At 42.2% G+C, this 15,038-nt stretch overlaps 1 protein-coding gene across 2 annotated transcripts in view; it reads left to right on the forward strand.

The window, feature by feature from the left end:
• Positions 1-4,338: 4,338 nt before the first annotated feature.
• SLC8B1 (solute carrier family 8 member B1) overlaps positions 4,339-15,038 on the forward strand; it is a 37,000-nt gene continuing 26,300 nt past the window's right edge. For both annotated transcript variants that reach the window (XM_074297125.1, XM_074297134.1), the window contains exons 1-2: positions 4,339-4,419; positions 8,333-8,584. In XM_074297125.1, coding sequence (XP_074153226.1) covers positions 8,420-8,584 — 165 coding nt within the window. In that variant the 5' untranslated portion in view covers positions 4,339-4,419; positions 8,333-8,419. The remainder of the gene's footprint in view (positions 4,420-8,332; positions 8,585-15,038) is intronic.

The raw sequence follows: 15,038 nt of genomic DNA on the forward strand, positions 1-15,038 counted from the left end.
AGAAAATGAAGGGGAAAAAAAGAACCACCCCATCTCTTCATATCTATGAGACCTTTCCTGATTTCTGTCAAATCTGTCCTTTATGTGAAGGTTCATTCAAATGCAGGTTTCCTGAATGGAACTTATTTTATTGGAACTTTTGGAACCTATTCAATATGAAGCTTCCTGAGAGTGGTTCCTCAAACTATTTTTATTTGTATTTTTATCCTTCAAACAGAATTCCAGACATCCCTGGGTGTAAGAGCAGAGTGGCCCTTACTAATATCTGAGTGGCTAACTAAGGAGGGGAGAAAGAACTTTGATCCCCACATATGTGCAATTCTAGGCTTGTCCTTAGACTACCACAGGTAAAGTGAGCAGCTGATTTTGTTCCCAAAGGGCCCCAGATATGTGATTGGAAGCAAGTCTAAGGAGTTGAATTAAAATCTTTAAACCTTAATTATTATCTTTTTTTGCATCTTAATTTCTTTATCTTTCTTTCTGCCTTCAGGATTTAGTCTGGCTCACCTAGGATCTTGATAAATACTTATTGATGGCTAATTATAAATAGAGATAACAATATCTGTGATACTTCCTAGAGTGGTTGGGAGGAAGGTTACCTCCAAGCCCATGAGATTAGAAGGGTGCTTTGCCAGCTTTTAGCACTTTCTTAACATCTATTATTATTATAATTATATTCTTTTCCATTTCTTGATAGAGTTCTGATAGAATTCTTGGAATAAGTCAATAACCTATTATGTTTTACTTTTAGTGTTTTCAACAGTGCCTGGTATATAGTAGGTACTTAATAAATGCTCAGTAACTGACTCCCCTACTATATTTTGAATTATTATATGTAGTATTTGTGTTTCTTACAGCTCTGATATTCTTTGATTTTACAGTTCTATGTGAATACAGGGCTCACTATCTCCTTACCTACTGAGTGTTTGCCCTAGCTGGGCCCACATGCCTGGGAGATCCTTCCACCTCACCTCTTGAAGTCTCATGGCCTTAGGACTACCATAATATAGTCCTACAAACATAAACAATCTGTTGGTCAGTGATAACAAAGTTCCTGAGACAACAGTGCTTAGACCACCCTTCAAACTTACCTGTAAGCCATAAAATTAGAAAACAAGTAACATGAAGCTCCTGGTCTCTGTAACTTTTTCCTATAAATTTATCTTCTTGCTCCTGATGCTTTGCTAAATTCTTTTGGAACTTAGCCCACTTCAATCAGCTTTATAATTAGAATAAACTTTGTCCCTTGACTTGGAGATGGGTTCAAGCCTGCAAATTCTTTTGAGACATCTCGGGACACTGGACTGCAACCCTAGTCTTTTGGGGTCTCCTTGGAACATGAATGGTCTGCACCTCATCATTGTCTCAGAAACTTTGTCATCATTGACCAACAGATTATCTGACAGCCAGCAATGTTTGTGGAACTATAGCACTTCCTAAGGCCAGGGGACCTCAGGGTTATTGACAAACCTTGTTATTTGACAGCCAACAACCTTTGTAGAACTACAGCACTCCTAAGGCCAGGGGACCTTAGGGTTATTGCTACATCTTCCCTAAAAGCCAAGGGGAGAAATATATAACTACATTACTCCCAAGGCCAAGGGACTTTCAGATTATTGCTACATTTCCCTTAGAAGCTGCACCCCATCATTAACCCATAGCTTAATAAGTGTTTAGTGACTGATAACAATATTCAAAGCAGATGATTTTCCCTCCAGCTCTGAAAACCAGAGTCGCCTAAAGTCTGCAGCAATCTAATTCTTTCCACATAGTCAGGGAAAATTGGAAAGTTGACAAAACTTCTTTCCTTGATGGTCCTCATCATCCATCTTTTGTGCTCTGGCCCTCTTCCACTTCTCTACATTTTATTTTTATTTTTAAAAATTAAATATTTTGAAATTTGTTCAAAATATTTTTAAATGTAAAGTTTCAGTAAATACATATTTTAATAAATGTTGCAAACTTTGTTCAAAATATTTTAAAATTTAAATAAATACCTATTTAAATATATATGTATATATATTATGATTATACATATATAACCTATATCAAATTGCTTGCCAACTCAGGGAGAGGGGAGAGGAAGGAGGGAGGGAAAAAAATATGGAACTTAAAATCTTGTAAATATGAATGTTGAAAACTACCTTTACATGTAATTGGAAAAAATAAAAAAAAACTATTACAATTTTAAAAATATATTTAAAATATGCTTTATTTCAAACTTTTGTTATTATATCTGTCATTTTTGGAAGTACTCTCTCTCTTCCACTGGAATTTGTTTCATCCATCAAAGAAAAATGGGCAAAGACAAAGAAAGAAGCGATGCCAAATGATGATGTTGACAACATTCAAAAGTGGATGTGGGTAACAACAGATTCCCTCAATCTCATCCAACTCACTGCACATGAACCCCAAACTTTCACCAGGAAAGAGGTGCTTTATCTGTTCTACATGGTAGAACTTGCTATTCTAACTCTGCCTCTCTCCATCTCCCTCTGCATCTCTCTCTGTTTCTATCTTTCTGCCTGTCTCTATTTCTCTGTCTTTGTCACTTTCACTATAAATAAATAAATATATATATATATATATATATATATGTATATATATATATATATACACACACATACACATATATATCATATACACTACACCATACAATACACATATATAACATGTGCATACACAGTATATATGGATTATATACTTACTAGATATGTGTATATATATATGCCTTTATATTTATATGAATATTATATATATATATGTATATATATAATATATGTATATATGTGGGTGTATATTCTCCCGGGCTTCCTTCAGCGCTCAGTTCAAATGCTCCTTTTGCAGGAGTCCTTCCCTTTCCAGCAAACATACCCAGCCTGCTCTACAATACAGTGATCCCCTTGTTATTCCTCACACAAACAACACAGTCCATCTCCAGCCTCCAAACCTTTTCCTGGGCTGTGCTGCATGCCTGGTATGCTTTCCCTTCTAAGGGAAATTTTTAAATCTAAGGTTTGTATCCATTTGGAATATATTCTGGCATATTTAGTGAGAGCTATTGGTCTAGAGCTAATTCTACCAGAAAGCTTCCAATTTTTCCAATAGGTTCCCCTCCCCAATAGTGAGTCCTTTCTTCAGTTCTTTAGGGTTTATGGAACATTATGTTACTGTATCTGTTTGCTTCTGATTATCTTGCACATTCGGTTCACATTGGTCAAGTCATTTTTATCTCTGGCTGCTCTAGTTTTCTAAATTGGAAAATGGAATAATAATTGCACCTAGTTTCATGTCAAGCGCTTAGTCTCGTTGCTTGGCACATAGTAGGTGCTTGTTTCCCTTTTCCTGCCCTTTTTTTTTTTTAAACAGCACCAAATTGTTTTTATGATGACAGCTTTGTAATATACTTTGAGATGGAGGGCTACAATGGGCTCCATTTTTTAAATTTAAATTTAAAAAAATTTTAAATTTAAATTTTTTGTTTTTGTTTTGTTTTTTGAAGCTGGGGTTAAGTGACTTGCCCAGGGTCACACAGCTAGGAAGTGTTAAGTGTCTGAGACCAGATTTGAACTCGGGTCCTCCTGAATTCAGGGCTGGTGCTCTATCCACTGCGCCACCTAGCTGCCCCCAAATTTAAATTTTTAAAAATTAAATGTTTTATTTTTACATGGCTTATTTTTGAAATCTTTTCTCAGACCTCCAAGCACCTAGAAAGCCATCCCTAGTCACAAAGGCTCAAACACAGCCGTCCCACAAAACTTGAGTGGGACAGAATCCCCACCCCCAGCCCATCACAGCTGTAAAGAAAGTGGGTTTGAGGGTCGTGCCCTCGCTTTTGGGTCTCCCTGCCCTTGAAAATAGTTGCTGAGAGAGGGCGACCCAAAGGAACAATACGGGCCCCGGTAGCTGAGGGAGGAGGCGTTCTTGGGTCCGGGGCATCCTGGACGCTTCAGCCGGACCCCCGGGGCTTCCTTTCACTCTCTCCTCCCAAACGAGGTTTTGGCCGAGTTTGGGGCTCCCTCTGCTCCCACCCCCGCCCCCATTCCTAGGAGCTGGACTTAGACCTCCCAAACTAGCCCGAGGATTTCCTGCCAGGTGGCCCGAGGGGGCGGGAAAGCTCTCCTTCAGCCTCTGGACCGGAGCCTGCTTCTCTGAGCCGGGGGCCAACTGGCAGCGCGGGCTTCGGACCTAGCGCGGGGGGTGGGCGTGCTCGACCGAGTTGAAGGTCGTGGGGCTCGCGGGCCCCCTTTAAGGAGCCGGAGGAAGGGAGCCGAGTGGGTGGGACAGGGCCTAGAGGGGAGGGGACTGGGCCGGGCCGGGGGGCGGGGGGGGGGAGGAGGAAGAGGAGGCGGCAGCGTGGAGCTGAGCCAGCCCAGTCGGGCTGGGCAGACTGCGGGCCGGGGGCCATGCGAGCTGGAGGTGAGTCTTGGGACGGGGAGGGGGACGGGGACGGGGACGGGGGACGGCAGGGGCTGAGGCCCTCCCCGTCTAATGCGGGGGAGCAGGGGACTGGGGGGGGCGGGATTACAGGGGGCCCGGTGTCTCCAGAGGGAGGGGAGCCGGCTCCGGGAGGGGTGGGAGAAGACAGGGGGAGGTTATCCCTCCGAAGGAGAGAAGGGGGTCCCTTCAGTGGAGGTGGGCCCCTCTTCCCTTCGGGGAGACGGCGCGATGGGAGGACGGGATAAGCCCGCTTCTTTGCGAGGAAACGGGATGGGAGACAAGGTGTGCGACCCCTTCCAGTGGGGAGGAGGGAGGAGAGGACGGAAGCTGTGTGAAGAGAGCGGAGGGGCGGAGTGGGACGCCCCCTCCATTCGGGAATACTGCCGGGGAATCCGGTCTGGGATCCCGGAACGGAGACGAAAGTTGTTTCCTCCGCCAGCCCCTCCTCCCGGCAAGCTCTGGGACACACCCACTTCCAGCTTGCGGCTTCTCCTAACTTGGAACCTGGGGGCTCTCTCAGCCCCTGCTCCCCTTCCACCCCCCTTTCTTTGCAAAGGCCCCGGCTGGGGAAGGTTGGAGAAGGGAAAGAAATAAGGGCTGGGCTACTGGAGAGGGGAAGACTTCCCAGTCCCAATCCTAGAGGCCACGCCCCTGCTGGAAGTTGTCTGAGCCGCTGGCAAAGCCCCTAGGGGATGCTGAAATGATTATATAGAGTGATCCGCTTGGGCGGGTGGGTCCCCCCCTCCCTGGAGGAGCCCTGAAGGATCCGCTAAATCTGGGGATCCCCTTCTCCGAATCATGTTTTAAATGCCTCAGGTCAAATACATGGGATTTCAAAGGGGACCAATTATATTTATCCAAATAAGTTTTTTTTTTTAAACATCCCATAAGTCCCCTGCTCTCCTTTTAGCTCATTCAATTCACAGAGAAGGAAGCTAATAATCAGAAAAGGAGGTTGAATTAAAAGCAGAGCCAGAATTGGCTTTTTGGTCTCCAGTGCTCTATTGGCTAGTTTCCTGGGGTATCAGGTTTTTTGGGGGGGCAGATAGAGTGCAGGGCCTAGAATCAGCAAGACTTCTCTTCCTCCTGAGTTTAACTTTGACCCCTTACCCTTCCTAATTGGATGATCCTGAGCAAGATCCTTCACCTCAGTTTCCTCATCTGTAACTTTAGTTGAAGAGGGAAATGGCCAATCAAATCCCTCCAGTATTTTTGCTGAGAAAACCTCACATGGGATCCTGAGGGGTCAGACTCAGCTGAAAGACTCCTGAACAGAAGCCTGTCATTTGCACAGACAGCAGTCAGCCTGGTTGGGATGACCTAAAAAAGAACAGTTATGAAACCAGCAGTATGAGACTCTCCAAGCTAGTCTTGAAGGACAAAAGGCCTGGGTTCAAGTCACTTTTCTGACACAGATTAGCTGTGTGACCCCAAGAGCAAGCTATTTAAACGCTTGTGTCTTAGACCAGGTTCTCACCCTGTAATTCCTCCACTAGACTGGCCACCTTGTCCAATGCTTGAAAAGAGACTATTTTATGGAGAATTCACAAATAGCAAGCAAAAGGAATACAAGGATCCTTTATTTTTTTTTTTCTCTTTCTTTTTTTTTTAAATAGCTTTTTATTTACCAGATATATGCATGGGTAATTTTTCAGCATTGACAATTGCAAAATCTTTTGTTCTATTTTTTACTCTCCTTCCCCCGCCCCAGATAGCAAGTTGACCAATACATGTTACATATGTTAAAGTATAAGTTAAATACAATATATGTATTTATTTTGCTGCACAAAACGAATCGGACTTTGAAATAGTGTACAATTAGTCTGTGAAGGAAATCAGAAATGCAGGCGGACAAAAATAGAGGGACTGGGAATTCTAACTCTCAAGAACTGTAGAATTGGTTGTATGTTATGGGAGAAATTGGCCCGGATGGCTCATCTGAGAAGATGCTGTGCTCTGTGAGCAAAGCAGAATTGAATTAGCTCAGAGGAAATATGAGGTGCCCAAAGTTAGACAGTCCACCCCAAATGTTGATAAGGGACTACATGTGTCCCACCTGTGGCAGAGACTTCTAAGCTTGTGTTGGTCTCTTCAGCCTGTGACTCAACTCTAACATATTGAGGTCATTTTGGTTCCCTTGGAAGGACACAACCTAACCTAATTCTTGCCCATGAAATGAATAATCAGAAAACTCAGTTGATTCCTCTGGAATGTCTCTCCATCATACCCTGTCTGCTTGGTCTGGGGGAGTAGTTGAATCTAAGCTGAGATATGTCCTCTAGTTAGGTCACATCATGCCTTAGGGGAACACCTTTACCTCATTTTCTGTCCTATACCTTTACATACCCAGAGGTCAAGTCTTGGTTGTTGACCATCAATCTTGAAGAGGACAGAACATTCTCTGCACAGGTCAGACACACATAGTCCCTATCAACATTTGGGGTGGACTTTCTAACTTTGCACACCTCATATTTCCTCTGAGCTAATTCAGTTCTGCTCTGCTCACAGAGCAAAGCCCATTCTCTGAAGAGGGCACGCCATGCTGGGCTGTCCTGTGCCAGTGTCTCCCAGGTCATACAATCCATTCTAAAGTTCTTAAGAGAGACCTTGAGGGTGTCCTGGTGTCGCTTTTTCTGACTACCTTGTGAGTGCTTGCCCTATGTGAGTTCTCCATAAAATAATCTTTGGGCAAGGGCCTTAAGTAAGTTTTGACTCCCTTCCATTCATAATGTAGGTGCTTAAAAATAAGTTAAATGGAGTCTGGAAAGGCTAGGAAGTAACACTTGGGTGGGTTAAATAATCTTTCCAGGGCAGCCATCAAAAACGTATTACGAAGAGGAAGTGCTCAGAGCAGAGAAGAGTGTACAATCTGGTTAGGTTTACTGGAGAAGGGGGGGGTGGGGTTGCCTTGGGAGCTTGGAGAAGAACTATTATTGGAATGGCCGAGGTGTTACAGCACCCACCTCACAGGCTTGTGAGGAATCAAATGAAATGACATATTTACATGCAAATCTTTTTTTTTAAACTTAATTTTATTTTGGCTTCCATTCAATAGAATTTTTTTTCAATTACATGGAAAGATAATTTCCAACATTGATTTTTGTAAGATTTTGAATATCTTAAAATCTTAAAGTGCCCCACGGCAACTATAAAAAGTATAGACAAGCCGCTTAGGAGCAGGTTGGAGCCTTGGGGGCTGGGGTTGGCCTGGGTGTACAATCTGGTTAGGTTTACTAGAGAAGAAGGGTGTCACCTTGGGAGCCGGAGAAGAACTATTATTGGAATGGCCGAGGACCAGAATGATTGGATACTGGAATCAAGATAAGGCTTCAAATTCTGCCTCAGATTGTTGCTAGCTATATGACCTTGGGCAAGCCATTTAACATTGCAGTACCTCAGGTTCTTGTCTGTAAAATGGGCTCCATGGTCTCCAAAATTCCCTTGAAAGGCTCAGATAGACTTGGATTCAATCTCATCTTCATACTCTAGCTATATAACCCTGGACAAGTCAATGAATATTTCTGTGCCTCAGTTTCTTCTTGTGAAAATGAAGGGGTTCTCCTTGTGAACTATGAAAAGTATAGACAAGCCCCTTAGGAGTAGGTTGGAGCTTTGGGGGCTGGGGTTGGCCTGGGGCAGGGTGAGGAGGGTTGTTCAGGCTCCTCCCAGCTATCCAAAGCAGTGTTTAAAAATGCAGACCATTCTATTTCTCTGTACAAAGAGACAGAAGCAGTTTGTGGTCTCCCCAAAAGACTGTCTTTTCTTTTCCCCAGGAGATTGAGAAATAGCGAGCTCCTTGCACATGATTTTAAAAACCGTTTTTTCTGCTTTTTAGAAGAGGGGAGAAGCCTTCTTCCTGTTGCCCAGAATATTCTCCTCTCCTCCTCCCCAGGCTGTTGGACCTGCCGGCTAGTTGAAGTCGAAGGTCCGGCCTCTGAAGATCGAGGCAGCTCCACAACGGAGCAGGATAACCGCTGGCATGAGGGGCAGCCGGGCCCTGAGCCACCTCCAGCTGCTGAGTTGGCTGTGCCTCCTCCTGAGAGACACATCCCCTGTGCAGGGGGCTGGCTCAGCTGCCCAGGCCACAGGAAACCCAAGCCCTCTGACTGTCCAGGAAGGCATCAATATAACGGAGGATGTGGACGTGAGTACTGGGGGAGTGAGGGCATGGACACAGGAGTACTGGGAGAATGAGGGAGGGGATTACATGCTTGGAAATGGGACTGACGCTCTCTGCAAATCAAGGACATTCCGAGGGTGGTGGTAAACCTCAAGCACTATAGGAATTGGAATTATTGTTGTTACTCCTTTAGGGTTTGGACTTAGAGTGGTTGACATTTATAAAGTTCTTTAAGGTTGGCAGAACATTGGATCCTCACAACAAATTTTTATGTTACTGTATGATAGAAAGTAGAGATTATTCTGATTTAACACATTTAACAGATCCTGAGTCATGGCCACCCACACAGCTAATAGGTGCCTGAGGCAGGCTACAAAGTCTGGCCCATGATCCGTCCACTAGAGAGATGGTTACAATCTTGATTCCCATTTTAGAGAGTTAGAAACTGAGGCTCCCATAGGCCAAGGGCTTGCTAGTCATACAGTTTCTAAGGCATCTAAGGTTTCCTGACTCCAAAGTGAGCATTCTATCCACTCTATTACTAACACAGTGGACAGAATGCTCACTTTGGTAAACTAGGTACATTAGGTAAAATTAAATGGCTTGCCCAAAATCAGGTAGCAAAAAGGGGGTTAGACTTCAAATTCAGGCATCTTTCCACAATACCGCCACTCTTATCACTGTTATTTATTATTTGTTTATTTGTATATTTTTAAAATTAAGACTTTTTATTTTCAAAGTATATGCGTGGATAATTTTTCAACATTGACTTGCAAAACCTTGTGTTCCAATTTTCCCCTCCTTCCCCCCAGTCCCCTTAGATGGCAAGTAATTCAATATATGTTAAACGTTATAATATATGTTATATCCAATATATGTATGTTATTTTTTAGTTGGAGTTATCCATCTATTTGTATATTTCCCTCTTTTCCCTCCCCAATTATAACAGTAATAATAATAAACATTTATATAGCATTTTTATATAGCCAAGAACTGGGGATATAAACGAAGCCGCCCCTAAAAGATCCTTACTTTTGGGGAGCTTACAATCTAATCATGGAAAGGATTGTTGCAGTTGGAGGGCTTTGAGAGAAGTTAAATTTTGAAGGAAAACAGAGATGTGAGAAGGGAAAGTGAGAAAGGAGCAGCCAATTCCTGTGGCATCCCAGGAGATAGAAGAAGGGACAAAAATGGCTGAATCCTATCTCATGTAGGGGGTGGTGGTCTTTGCCCTTTGTGCCCAAAAAGAACCAGTGCATTATGGGTGAAGCCTTGACTTATGGGGTAGTGCATTTAAGTGAGACAGAGTTGCTCACTCTCCCTGAGTCTTTGAAGGTCAGTGACAAGACAGAAGTCAAGATGACTGGTAATGGCCCAGAATGACCTTGGCGCCTGCTTCAGCTGCCTTCACGGTCATTGGAACAAATTGTTCTCATTCATCCATTCTGCCAGGGAAAGCCTTCACATGCTTGGGTAGGTACCCCTGTAACTCACTGAAGGGTTTGAGTCCTATTGGACTTATCCTCCTGTCTGCTGAGACGGTTTACTGGGATGTGGCCACTGTCCATGTCCAGTTTCTTGGACCCACAGGTGAATCAGGTAGGGGAGGGTTCGGTATACAAAGACAGGAAAGGTAAGAGGCTGGGTTATGAAGAACTTTAGATGTCAAACAGCGATTTATATTTGATGCTGGATGTAATAAGGTAGCACAATGGTTTTCTGGGTAGGACAGGTGTGATGGTCAGAAAGTCATTTTGGTAGAGGATGGATTAGAATAAGGGCAGGAGAACTGGAGGCAGGGAGACCTATCAGAAGGCTAGAAGGCTCTTGTAGTTCTCAAAGTATGGTCCAAAGAATGCTGAGAGTCTCTGAAAGGAGTCTGTAAAGTCAAAATTAGTTTATTTCTACTCCTCCTTTCCCTCTCTCCACATAGAATATCATAATCTTACTTACAGATGTTCTTTAGCTTTGTTTTTCTTTTGGATCTCTGAACTCTCCCAAAATATCTTGTGGTTTGCTGGCTACATTTCTTTCTTTTTTTTAATTAAAGGCTTTTCTTTTCTTTTTCTTTTTTTTTTTTTAAATTTTAATAGTTTTTATTTACCAGATATATGCATGGGTGATTTTATAACATTGACAATTGTCAAACCTTTTGTTTCAATTTTCCCCCTCCTTCCCCTATCTCCCCCCGCCCAGATGGCAGGTTGGCCAATACATGTTAAATATGTTAAAGTATAAATTAAATACAATATATATATATATACATGTCCAGACAATTGTTTTGCTGTGCAAAAAAAAATCAGACTTTGAAATAGTGTACAATTAGCCTGTGAAGGAAATCTGAAATGCAGGCAAACGAGATTAGAGGGATTAAAGCTTTTTATTTTTCAAAAAAAATGCATGGATAATTTTTAACCTTGCAAAACCTTGTATTCCAAATTTGTTCCCTCCCTTTACACCCTCCCTCTGCAGAGAGTAAGTAATCCAGTATACATTAAACATGTGCAATTCTTCTCTACAAATTAGATTTCTTTCTTAAGGCTGTACCTTAAAACCACTGATTCTGATTGATTGGTCAATTATAGGTCCTAATCTAAATTGATTATTGTTTGAGGCCTGAATGTAAAGAGCAGTGGTTTATTTTGCTGAGGCAATTGGGGTTAAGTGACTTGCCCAAGGTTACCAGATTTATTTATTTAGATTTTTTTTTTTTTGACTTGGTAAAAGAAGAGATTTTTTTTGCTTCAGTTACTCTTTAACCTTAATCACTGAATGGGTATGACTTCAGAAAAAACTGAGACTTGTCAAAGACCTTAGTTTCTCCCATTGCATCCAAGACCATCTGGGTGTGTCCTGATCTCTATCTGACCACTGGACCCAGATGGCTCTGGAGGGGAAAGTGGAGTGACCTTGACCAGCCCTCCCTCACTTAAATCCAAATCACTTTCATGGCATGTCATTGCATCATCTCCCTGACAACAAAGGACAAACAACAGGTTTTTATTTCTAATATGGTGAATATCTATACATATAACCCACATAAACAAAACCTTTTTGGAAAGATCCTCAGTAGAATAAAGATAGAACAAAACTAGTGCTTTGGGTGACATGTATAACGGATACCATATTGATTGCCTTCTCAATGGATGGCGATGGGGCTGGAGGAAGGGGAAGAATTTGGAACTCAATTTTTTTTTAAAGGAATTCAAAAGGGGCAGCTAGGTGGCACAGTGGATAGAGCAACAGCCCTGAATTCAGGAGGACCCGAATTCAAATCTGGTCTCAGACACTTAACACTTCCTAGCTGTGTGACCCTGGGCAAGTCACTTAACCCCAGCCTCAGGGCGGGAAAAAAAAGATGTTAAAGGAATTCAAAAAATAAATATATAAAAATATTTTTTCTTAATATAAAACAATAATCTAGGTGAGAGGTGAGAGGGATCTGAATTAAGTGAATAGAAGTAGGAAATGATATAGACAAAGCATGTTGTAAAAATAGAAAATGATAGCATTTGGCAAGAGATTGGAGAGGGGTGGGAGGAGAGAGCATGAGGAGTTAAGGACCTCAATGTTGGGAGCCAGGGTGACCTGGAGGAGAGAGGTACCCATCTCAGCCATAGGGCAATCAGGAAGAAGGAGCAATTGAGGGGCAAGGGAATGAGTTCATTTTGGCACAAATTAAGTATCCAGAAAGGGCAATGGACAATTGAAGGCTGAGCTTGTATTTGTCTCTAGACTGTGCCTTATCACCCATGAAACAAAGGTCCCTTCAGTTCTCTGAGCCTCAGTTTCCTCATTTATGAATTAAAGGGATTGGAGGCTGGGCTGGCAAAGTCTCAAGTCTGTCCTGTCTCTAAAGCCTGTTATTTGCCTTTATAGTGTATTTATTTCCTCCTTAGAAAGGGAGGAAGAGAGACAGAAAGTGTCCCCTCTGATCCCTGGGGAGGGCCAGGCAAAGTTAATAAGTTAAAAACTAACCGGTGGGGGAGCATCTGGAGGAGGCAGCCGGGCCGTTTATAGAGGCAGCCAATGGGTGCAGTGGCTAGAGAACTGGGCCTGGACCGAGTTCAGATCTAATCTCTGACACTTAGGAAATATAGGATCCTGGGCAAATTACATCACCTTTGTTTATTTTAGGTTCCCTGACTATTAATCTTCCAGAATTGTTGTGAGGATCCAGAGGGAATAATTGAAAGTGCTTAGCATAGTGCCTGACCCATAATACGCACCATGTACGCCATTATTATTATTCACATTTTTATTAATAGCACCTACTTCCCAGAAGGATGTTGTGAGGACTAGGTGAGATAATAATTGTAAAATTAGTATAATTGGTAAAAATTAGTACAGTGCTTTTTTACTTTGTAAAAGTAATCCATTATTATTTTTTAATTAATAGCCCCTATCTCCCAGGAGGATGTTATGAGGATCAGATGGAGAAAATAGTTATAAACAAATTTAAATTATTAATTTTATTATTAATTGTATCTACCTCCCAAAAGTTGTTAGGAGGATCATATGAGATAATAATTGCAAAACATACTTAGTACAGTGTCTGGCACATAGTGAGCACCATGTAAATGTAAGCTGTTATTATTACTACTAATTTTTTTATTAATAGCACCTACTTCCCAGGAGGATGTTGTGAAGGGAAGAGGGAGATAAGTTATAAAGTACTTAGTGCAATGATTGGCACATAGTAGTTGCTTTATAAATTTAAGTCATTTTAAAAAATTAATTGCGTCTATCTTCCAGAAAGATGTCATATGAGATAATAATTGTAAAACACACTCAGCACAGTGTCTGGCACATAGTAAGTCCTATGTAAATGTAAGCCATTATTTTTATTATTATTATTATTTTTTAATAGCCTCTACTTAGGAGGATGTTGTGAGGATCAAGTGAGATAATAATTGTAATGTGCTTAGTATAGTGCTCAGCACATAGTAGGTGTTTTGTAAAAGTAAGCCATTATTATTTTTTCATTCATAGCGCCTACCTCCCAGGAAGATGTTGTGAGGATCAGATTGGGGTAAGGAAAAGAGGGAAAGGGAAAGAGAGATAGGAAAGAGAAACAGGAGAGGAAGAGAGAGAAGAGAGGAAGAGAGGTGGTGAGGAAGAGAGAAAAGAGGAAAATGAGAGAAGAGAGGAGAGAGAGAGAGAGAGAAAAAGGGTGGGAAAGACAAATTGAGAGGAGAGGGAGAGAGAAAAACAGAGACAGAGACACAGAAGTGGGGTGAGGAAGAGAGAGGAGGGAAAGAAAGCAATAGAGGGAAAAGGAGACAGACAGACAGTCTATACCAGGGGTTCTCAAACTATGGCCCATGGGCCAGATGCAGTGGGCTGAGGACATTTATACGGCCCGCTGGTTATGGCAAATGGGCTGAGGGGCAGAGACAGAGTGTGAGCTTTTGTATTTACTATAGTCAGGCCCTCCAGCAGTCTGAGGGACAGTGAAATGGCCCCCTATTTAAAAAGTTTGAGGACCACTGGTACCTATGATGAGCCAGGTTTTGTGCAGAGAATTGGCCTTCTTTGGTTTCCTCATCTGTAAAATGGGGGTAATAATGGGACCAAAATCTCAGGGTTGTTGTTAGGGTCAAATGATACAGTAGTTATAAAATACTTTGTAAACCTTAAAGTTCTATTTCGAAAATATTATGTGATAATACATATTATATTATAAAATGTTGGGTCTTGATTCTCTTCAACTTTTTAGTCTTAGAGGGTTGACTAGTGTACTGAGAAGTGAATTCCTTGTGGTCTGCTAGCCAAAATATGTCAGATGCAGGACTTGAATCCAGGTCTTTTGGCTTTGAGACAGAATGAACAAAAGATAATTAAGGAGGGAGGACCACCAGATTTGGGGGGGATCTGGAAAAGCATCCCCTAGGAAGATAATGCTTGAGTCAGATTTTTGAGTAATAAGCGGGAATATATTACAGATTTGGAGCACTGCCAGGACAAAGGCATGGAGGTGGGAAATGGAGTCCTAATGCTTCTTCAGGAAGTAGATCGTCACAGAGAGGTGGGATGGTCACCAGTCGGGTTGATTGGAAGCAGATGAATTCAGTCCAAACATTTTTTATTTGTTTATTTATTTATTTAAGTAAATAAATATTATGTTTATTTATAGATATGATTTTGGGCAAATCAGCTCCTCTCCTGTCTAAGTCTCTGCTCTTTTATCTCTGAAATGAGGGAAATGAGGGAATCCAATCAGATGGATCCCGAAGATCCTTCTGCCTGTAGTTCTTGATCCTAGGATCTGTCCTGGAATGTCTTATTTCTGCCTTTGAATCCCCAGGGCCAACACCCTTCCTGGAACCTCCATTCTTAGGTGGTTGATTGCTAAACACTTTGCCCTAAGTCAGTGGGAGGTGTTAGTTATTATTTTTTTAATATTGTTCGGTGTGAACCCTGGGGGCAGCCACTCCCTGGCCCTCCCATTCTGAGGCCCACTGGTGGCTTGATTTGC

The sequence above is a fragment of the Sminthopsis crassicaudata genome, chromosome 1 (assembly GCF_048593235.1).
Source record: "Sminthopsis crassicaudata isolate SCR6 chromosome 1, ASM4859323v1, whole genome shotgun sequence".
NCBI lineage: Eukaryota > Metazoa > Chordata > Mammalia > Dasyuromorphia > Dasyuridae > Sminthopsis > Sminthopsis crassicaudata.